The sequence below is a fragment of the Embiotoca jacksoni genome, unplaced genomic scaffold (assembly GCF_022577435.1).
Source record: "Embiotoca jacksoni isolate LCO1_2020_lvr unplaced genomic scaffold, fEmbJac1.0.p SCAF_40, whole genome shotgun sequence".
NCBI lineage: Eukaryota > Metazoa > Chordata > Actinopteri > Embiotocidae > Embiotoca > Embiotoca jacksoni.
This window is the reverse complement of record NW_027185393.1, coordinates 3,020,001-3,030,000: the sequence shown is the minus strand read 5'-3', so window position 1 is coordinate 3,030,000 and position 10,000 is coordinate 3,020,001. Positions and strand designations below refer to the sequence as shown.

The 10,000-nt window shown below is 46.8% G+C and overlaps 1 protein-coding gene across 1 annotated transcript in view; it reads left to right on the top strand.

Moving 5' to 3' along the window:
* ipmkb (inositol polyphosphate multikinase b) overlaps window positions 1–10,000 on the top strand; it is a 19,454-nt gene that overhangs the window by 8,730 nt on the left and 724 nt on the right. The window contains exons 3-6 of the mRNA XM_069168538.1: window positions 361–457; window positions 810–982; window positions 6,098–6,179; window positions 6,519–10,000. The exon at window positions 6,519–10,000 is cut by the window's right edge and continues 724 nt beyond it. Coding sequence (XP_069024639.1) covers window positions 361–457; window positions 810–982; window positions 6,098–6,179; window positions 6,519–7,297 — 1,131 coding nt within the window. The 3' untranslated portion in view covers window positions 7,298–10,000. The remainder of the gene's footprint in view (window positions 1–360; window positions 458–809; window positions 983–6,097; window positions 6,180–6,518) is intronic.

The following is a 10,000-nucleotide window of genomic DNA, read 5'->3' as shown; positions in this document are numbered from 1 at the left end:
GTGTGTGTGGCCATGATGATTATGATGTTGTGTGTGTGTGTGTGTGTGTGTGTGTGTGTGTACAGGATGATGATGATGATGATGATGATGATGGTGTGTGTCTACAGGATGATGATGATGATGATGGTGTGTGTCTACAGGATGATGATGATGATGATGGTGTGTGTGTGTGTACAGGATGATGATGATGATGATGTGTGTGTGTGTGTGTGTGTACAGGATGATGATGATGATGGTGTGTGTGTACAGGATGATGATGATGATGATGGTGTGTGTGTGTGTACAGGATGATGATGATGATGTGTGTGTGTGTGTGTGTGTGTGTGTGTGTGTGTGTGTGTGTGTGTGTGTGTGTTCTAGGTGTATGCTGAGGATTGCTGTGATCCCTGTCTGTTGGACCTCCAGAACCATCTTCCTAAATATTACGGCACCTGGTCATCTCCCGACAGCCACAACGGTAAGAGGCGGAGCTTCACCGGACGTCCACCTGTCCGTCAGCCTGTCTGCCTGTCCGTCAGTCTTTCCACCTGTCTTGTCAGTCTGTTCACCTGTCCGTCCCATTCTTTAGAACCAGATCTCTGGGGGACTGTCTTCACTCGGACTCAACGATGAATTGATTTTTCGGGTCAAAGGTCACTGCGATCTCACAAACAAACGTTGTGACCATAAGTCAAACACTAATGATAACAGAATGTCTCACAAATGTCTGACAGGATAACATGATGACATGTTCTATCTAAAAGGTTAAAGGTCACTGTGACATCACCCTGTTTCTGTCCCCCCTCACTGTGTCCCTGTCTCGGTCCCAGACCTGTACCTGAAGCTGGAGGATGTGACGCGTCGCTTCGTCAAGCCGTGCATCATGGACGTGAAGCTGGGTCAGCGCAGCTACGACCCGTTCGCCTCGCAGGAGAAACGAGAGCAGCAGATCAGGAAGTACCCGCTGATGGAGGAGATCGGCTTCCTGGTCCTCGGCATGAGGGTGAGAGTTGTTACGGAGCGTTACGGAACTTTACGTTACGGAGCGTTACGGAACATTACGTTACGGATCGTTACGGAACATTACGTTACGGAGCTTTGTGGAGCGTTGCGGAGCGTTACGGAACATTACGTTACAGAGCGTTACGGAGCATTACGTTACGGAGCGTTACGGAACATTACGTTACGGAGCTTTGTGGAGCGTTGCGTAACGTTACGGAACATTACGTTGCGGAGCGTTACGGAACATTACATTACGGAACTTTACATTACGGAACATTACGTTACGGATCGTTACGGAACATTACGTTACGGAGCTTTGTGGAGCGTTACGGAACATTACGTTACAGAGCGTTACGGAGCATTACGTTACGGAGCGTTACGGAACATTACGTTACGGATCGTTACGGAACATTACATTACGGAGCTTTGTGGAGCGTTACGGAACATTACGTTACAGAGCGTTACGGAGCATTACGGAACATTATGTTATGGAGCGTTACGGAACATTACATTACGGAGCGTTGCGTAACGTTACGGAACATTACGTTGCGGAGCGTTACGGAACATTACGTTGCGGAGCGTTACGGAACATTACGTTACGGAGCGTTACGTTACGGAGCATTACGGAACATTACGTTACGGAGCGTTACGGAACATTGCGTTACGGAGCGTTACGGAACATTACATTACGGAGCGTTGCGTAACGTTACGGAACATTACGTTGCGGAGCGTTACGGAACATTACGTTACGGAGCGTTACAGAACATTACGTTACGGAGCGTTGCGTTGCGTTGCGTTGCGTTGCGTTACGTTACGTTGCGAAGCGTTACGGAGCGTTACGTTGCGGAGCGTTACGGAGCGTTACGGAACATTATGTTACGGAGCGTTACGGAACATTATGTGGCGGAGCGTTACGGAGCGTTACGGAACATTACATTACGGAGTGTTACGGAACATTACGTTACGGAGCGTTACGGAACATTACATTACGGAGCGTTGCGTAACGTTACGTTGCGGAGCGTTACGGAGCGTTACGGAACATTACATTACGGAGCGTTGCGGAACGTTACGTTGCGGAGCGTTACGGAGCGTTGCATTACGGAGCGTTAACCAAAACCTGCTGACTCACCGTCAGACGTTGTGCAACATGTCAAGTCTCTTTAGAGGCTGTTACACAGGCACAGATGACAGATACAGAGAACTTATCTGTTTGAAAGGAAGAAAGTCTTTATCAAATTAATCAGTTTCCATCACAACCTGCAATCATCATCACTTCCTGGTTTGGGGTTTCCTGCTACAAACAGAAAACGCCCTCTGAGCTCAATCAGCTGCTTATCAGATGATTGGTATGTTAACGAGGTGGGCCACTGTGTGTGTTTACATAATGTAATACACACAGTGACCTCCGACAGGCCTCTTGACATGCAGTACTGTGAAGTTTATTTGTCCTCAGATGTATTACGTCCTCGAACCTCACGAGAGGAGCAGCTGGGTGTTCAGGCGTGTACACGGTTCATTGTGGTTAAAGGTCAGTGTTAGTGTGAAGAAGCAGTTTCATGACTATCTGTCTGTCCCTTTGTAAACTGCTCATGAATGTCACCTGGTGGCTTCAGTGTTCTGACTGCTCACCTGTTCTCTTGATGTCTGGTCAAGGAGAACATACCACAGACGGAACCAGTAGGACTTACCAGCGACGGAAGCAATAGAACGTGCCAGAGATGGAACCAGTCAAACATACCAGACATGGAACCAGTAGAAAGTGCCAGAGATGGAACCAGTGGAACATACCAGAGACAGAACCAGCAGAACGTCCCAGAGACGAAACCAGTAGAACATACCAGAGACAGAACCAGTAGTTGGATGTACCACAGAAAATGATAGTAAAAAGTACCAGAGATTGAACCAGGAGAACGTGCCAGAGACGGAACCAGTAGAACATACCAAAGACAGAACCAGTAGTTGGATGTATCAGACACAGAACCAGTAAAACGTACCAGAGACGGAACCAGTAGAATATACCAGAGACTGAACCAGTAGAATGTACCAGAGACTGACCCAGTAGAATGTGCCAGAGACAGAAGCAGTAGAAAATACCAGAGACGGAACCAGTTGAATATTCCAGAAACGGAAACAGTAGAATGCACCAGAGATGGAAGCATTAGAACGTATCAGAGATACAACCAGTAGAGCATGCCAGAGACGGAACCAGTAGAATGTTCCAGAAACGGAATCAGTAGAGCGTTCCAGAAACGGAAACAGTAGAACGTACCAGAGACAGAACCAGTGGAAAGTGTTTAATGTTTTTATTTTTAATCTTAAAACGGAAATGGAACCAGTAAAATGTACCAGACAGAACCAGTAGCTAGATGTACCAGAGAAAGAACCAGTAGAACGTTCCAGAGATGGAACCAGTAGAATGTTCCAGAAACGGAATCAGTAGAGCGTGCCAGAAACGGAAACAGTAGAATGTACCAGAGACAGAACCAGTGGAACATACTAGAGACAGAACCTGTAGTTGGATGTACCACAGAAAAAAATAGTAAAACGTACCAGAGATGGAACCAGTAGAACGTGCCAGAGACAGAACCAGTAGAACGTGCCAGAGACGGAACCAGTTGAACGTACCAGAGATAGAACCAGTAGAACGTGCCAGAGAAGGAAACAGTAGAATATGCCAGAGATGAAACCAGTATTTGGATGTACCAGACACGGAACCAGTAAAACATACCAGAGATGGAACCAGTAGAACGTGCCAGAGACAGAACCAGTAGGACGTACCAGAGACGGAAGCAGTAGAACATGCCAGAGATGGAAGCAGTAGTTGGATGTATCAGACACGGAACGAAAACAGTAGGACGTACCAGAGACTTAACCAGTAGAACGTGCCAGAGATGGAACCAGTAGAGCGTGCCAGAAATGGAAACCATAGACTGTACCAGAGACAGAACCAGTGGAAAGTGCAAGAGACGGAAACAGTAGAACGTACCAGAGACGGAAGCAGTCGAACATACCAGAGATGGAACCAGTAGTTGGATGTAACAGACACAGAACCAGTAAAACGTACCAGAGACGGAACCAGTAGAATGTGCCAGAAACAAAACAGCAGAACATACTAGAGACAGAACCAGTAGAACAAACCAGAGACGGAACCTGTAGTTGGATGTACCAGAGACAGAACCAGGAGAACATACCAGAGACAGAACCAGTAGAACGTGCCAGACACGGGACCCGTAAAACGTAGCAGAGACTTAACCAGTAGAACACACCAGAGACAGAACCAGTAGAAGAAATCAGAAACGGAACCTGTAGTTGAATGTACCAGAGACTGAACCAGTAGAATGTACCAGAGACTGAACCAGTAGAACGTGCCAGAGACAGAAACAGTAGAAAATACCAGAGACGGAACCAGTAGAACAAACCAGAGACGGAACCTGTAGTTGGATTTACCAGAGACAGAACCAGGAGAAAATACCAGAGACGGAACCAGTAGAACGTGCCAGAGACGGAACCAGTAAAACATGCCAGACACGGGACCCATAAAACGTACCTGAGACTTAACCAGTAGAACACACCAGAGACAGAACCAGTAGGACGTGCCAGAGACGGAAGCAGTAGAACTTACCAGAGATAGAACCAGGAGAACATACCAGAGACAGAACCAGTAGGACGTGCCAGAGACGGAAGCAGTAGAACATACCAGAGACAGAACCAGTAGAACAAACCAGAGACGGAACCTGTAGTTGAATGTACCAGAGGCTGAACCAGTAGAACGTGCCAGACACGGAACCCGTAAAACGTACCAGAGACTTAACCAGTAGAACACACCAGAGACAGAACCAGTAGAACGTGCCAGACACGGAACCAGTAAAACGTGCCAGAGACGGAACCTGTAGTTGGATGTACCACAGAAAAAAATAGTAAAACGTGCCAGAGACAGAACCAGTAGAACGTGCCAGAGATAGAACCAGTAGAACGTGCCAGAGAAGGAAACAGTAGAACATGCCAGAGATGGAACCAGTATTTGGATGTACCAGACACGGAACCAGTAAAACATACCAGAGATGGAACCGGTAGAATGTACCAGAGACTGAACCAGTAGAACGTGCCAGAGACAGAAGCAGTAGAAAATACAAGACAGAACCAGTGGAAAGTGCCAGAGACAGAACCAGTAAAACATACCAGAGACGGAACCAGTAGAACGTGCCAGAGACGGAACCAGTAGAACGGACCACAGACGGAACCAGTAAAACGTGCCAGAGACGGAAGCAATAGAATATACCGGAGACAGAACCAGTAGAACAAACCAGAGACGGAACCTGTAGTTGGATGTACCAGAGACAGAACCAGTGGAACATACCAGAGGCAGAACCAGGAGAACATGCCAGAGACTTAACCAGTAAAACGTACCAGAGACTTAACCAGTAGAACATACCAGAGACAGAACCAGTAGAACATACCAGAGACAGAACCAGTAAAACGTGCCAGAGACGGAAACAGTAGAACTTACCAGAGATGGAACCAGTAGAACTTACCAGAGACGGAACCAGTAAAACGTACCACAGACTGAACCAGTAGTTGGAAGTACCGGAGACGGAAGCAGTAGAACATACCAGAGCCGGAACCAGTAAAATGCGCCAGAGACGAACATCTACTGAGGAGGGGCGGAGTCTGATGAACTACTGCAGTCTGCCATGATTTCAGATTAATCACATGACTGTTATGTGGGAGGAGATTCTGTTAGTGACAGATGCATCACAAACTCAACAAAGCGTAATCCTCTGGTTCTGGACTTCATAATCTGGTTCTGGACCTCCTGTGGTTCTGGATTTCATAATCTGGTTCTGGACCTCCTGTGGTTCTGGACTTCATAATCTGGTTCTGGACCTCCTGTGGTTCTGGACTTCTCTGACAATCAGACATGTTTCCAGACACAACGAGGCAGGATGACTGTTTATAATTCATGTTTATGAGCTTGGTGTTCATGACTAAATCAATCTCGTAGTTTGTGACATGCTGACACACACACACACACACACACACACACACTCTCTCTCTCTCTCTCTCTCTCTCTCTCTCTCTCTCTCTGTCTAAGCCAGTGTGTGTTGGTCTGTTGCAGGTGTACCAGGTGTGCAGTGACTCCTTCGACTCCTATGACCAGCACTATGGCCGAGGCCTGGTGAAGGACACCATTCAGACTGGTGAGTGTTTGGATAGAGTATGTTATTATTATAATTATTATTAATATAATAATATCATTATTATTAATAATAATAATAATATTAATTATATCATTATTAATTACAATAGTATTATGAATAATACTATAATTAATATTATTCATGATAATGAAGTTATTATTATTAATAATAATATAATAATTTCATTATTAACAATAATATTATTAATGATAATATTATTATTATTATAATTATCATAAAGCTGTGGTCGGTCAGTGAAGGGGGAGGAGCAGGAGGAGGCTTCAGGTGATCACATGATAACAGACCTGAGGATGTCCGTCCCTCTGCTGTCCCCTGCAGGTCTGGCTCAGTTCTTCCAGAACGGACAGGGTCTGAGGAAGGACGCAGTGTCGGCCAGCATCCTCCGAGTGCAGCGGATCCTGCGCTGGTTCCAGTCGCAGCGGCAGCTGGCCTTCTACGCCAGCTCTCTCCTCTTCGTCTACGAGGGCCTCCCCTCCTCCTTCTCCTCATCCTCCCTGTCCTCCCTCCTCAGCAGTCCCCTGATCAGTCCGACCACCATGAAAACCGCCACATTGTCAGCGCCGGCTGGCAGCGGGAGGGGGGGGGGAGGGAAAGGAGGGAGGGAAGTGTCGGGTCAGGAGGAGGAAGTGCCTGAGTACAACAACAACAACATTCAGGTGTCCCCTCCCTGCGACTGCAGCCTGGACACTCTTTACACCAATCACAGGAAAGATGGAGACCACCACTGTGATACGGGCCATCACCATGGCAACAGTGGGGAAGGCGATGCTGTGCAGATAACGGCGAGCTCGGTTCCTGGAGAGAACATCTCCGCTCTGTGTGAAGACAACTCTGCATGGAAACGAGCACCGAACGGGAACGGAAACAAGTCCCAACTGGAAAGAAAGGAAGCGGGGGGAGGGAGGGAGGAGGGGGTGGGGACAGGACACGGAGGTGATGTCACAGAGGGGGGGGCAGGAGACACGCAGGTAGAAGTGAGGATGATCGACTTCGCCCATGTTTTTCCGAGCGAGAGCCCCGATCACGGCTACATCTACGGCCTGAAACACCTGCTGACGGTGCTGGAGCAGATCCTGTGTGATGCTGTGGAGACCTGACCCTGTCTCCACCTGCTGGCTCCTCCTACTTCCTGCCCTTGGGCTCGTCCCTCCTCCTGCACCTCCCACTTCCTCTCAAGAGACAAACCTGCAGAGAGAGGGAGTAATCAAAGAAGTGAATATTAAAACAGAACCATCATCTTCATCTTCATCATCTCACTTGATGGTGTGTGTGTGAGAGTGTGTGAGAGTGTGTGAGAGAGTGTGAGAGAGAGTGAGAGAGTGAGCGTGTGAGTGAGAGTGTGTGAGAGAGTGAGAGAGAGAGAGTGAGAGTGTGAGAGAGTGTGTGTGAGAGTGAGTGGAGGTAGAGGAGGCTGACACCTGTGATCAGCTCTCCGTGCACTAATCAATCCATGAAGGCATTATGACCCGTTACCGAACCCAACATCTGCAGCTGCTGCTTCACACACCTGGTCACACACGTGATCAGGTTACAGTCATGTGATCAGGTTACAGTCATGTGATCAGGTTACAGTCATGTGATCAGCAGTGTTGGAGCAGCAGGTGAAACAGGAAGTTATCAGGTTTTGGGTTCCAGCCGGGTCATGTTGTGTTCACCTGTCTGCAGGTATCTAACTCAGGTATCAGGTATCTATTTCATGTTACTACTTTGATCCTCATGCTGTCTGCGTGTTGTGAACGCTTCTTTTTTATACTCCATGTTTATTTGATCTCATGATTGACCTGATCTCATCCATGTTGACCTCTGACCCCGACAGCGAGCTCACTCATACCGTGTTGTCTTTTACTGTCTCTTTTAATGACCCCGCCCCCTGCTGATGTCATACTGCATTGTGTAGTGTTGCTCTTGTCACAGCGTGTCGCTGCAGCTCTGTCTGACTTTAATGACTTCATCTGGGAGTGGACGATCAGCCATTTCCCTCCACCTGGAGACGCGTCTCATCCTGGAGACGTGATGCCCTGATTGGTGGACATGACATGAGGTCAGATGAAAGATGGTTCCTGTTTTAGTGTTTTAAGTGAAACAACAGTCAAAGACTCTGAAAGTCTTTCATGGATTCTTTATGCAAAAATAAAAGTTGTGAGAGCAAAGTTCTCCAGTTGATATAAAACATATGAAGAAAGAGTAAAGTGATGTGAAGTGTAAACGGATGATCCCTCAGACTGATGGTTGTGAATCAGACTTCTCTTTTTAAGTTAGATGTAGTGGGCGGGGCCTAAAGTGATGGAGGAGACAAGAGATTGGTGGGTTTGACCTAGGTCCACAACATTCGTCCACAACATTCGTCCACAGCGTCCACAGTATTTGACCGGAGACCTCAGACTCAGACTGCCTCCATGTTCCACAGTCATCTGATCTGCAGCTCCAAGCTGCTTTCTTCATTGTTGGTTTTTGGTTGTTAGTCTCTGCTGGGGTTCACAGTGTTGACTGTATACAGACTGACAGCAGCTGAAATTAAAGTAAACTACAGGTCTTTGCTGGAGTTCAACTACCATCGCACTTCAATTACCATCACACTTCAACTATCATCACACTTCAACTACCATCACACTTCAATTACCATCACACTTCAACTATCATCACACTTCAACTATCATACTTCAATTACCATCACACTTCAACTACCATCACACTTCAATTACCATCACACTTCAACTATCATCACACTTCAACTATCATACTTCAATTACCATCACACTTCAACTACCATCACACTTCAATTACCATCACACTTCAACTACCATTGCACTTCAACTACCATCACACTTCAATTACCATCACACTTCAACTACCATCACACTTCAACTATCATCACACTTCAACTACCATCACACTTCAACTACCATCACACTTCAACTATCATCACACTTCAACTACCATCACACTTCAACTACCATCACACTTCAACTATCATCACACTTCAACTACCCTCACACTTCAACTACCATCATCACAGCCCCTGACTGTGGCCCCCAGCAGTGCTTTGATCGGGCTCTATATGACTTTCAGTTTGTGAATGAACTTCCTGTATTTTGGTTCTAATGTGAACAAAGAGAATCGAATGTTCTGATTGGATGAAACTCTTCTGATGGAAGCAGCAGTTACAGGAAGTTTAGGGGAAGTAGAGAAGAACTGATTGTTATTTTTTTCACTGCCTTATTTTCTGTCTCCATGTGCTTTGTATGTATTGATTATTGATGATTGATTATTGATCATTGTGGCAGCTGAGAGTCTCCTCTGTGAACAGAAACATATCATGCATTGATTGGGGCATTGATGGTGGAGAGTTATACTGGGTTCCTCACGTTCCTACTGGGTTCCCCACATTGTACTGGGTTCCTCATCTTCCTACTGGGTTCCTCATCTTCCTACTGGGTTCCTCACATTCCTACTGGGTTCCCCACATTCCTACTGGGTTCCCCACATTGTACTGGGTTTCTCACATTGTACTGGGTTCCTCATCTTCCTACTGGGTTCCTCACATTCCTACTGGGTCCCTCATATTCCTACTGGGTTCCACACGTTGTACTGGGTTCCTCATCTTCTTACTGGGTTCCTCATGGTCTTACTGGGTCCCTCATATTCCTACTGGGTTCCACACGTTGTACTGGGTTCCTCATCTTCCTACTGGGTTCCTCACGTTCTTACTGGGTCCCTCATATTCCTACTGGGTTCCCCACGTTCTACTGGGTTTCTCACATTCCTACTGGGTTCCTCACGTTATACTGGATTCCTCACGT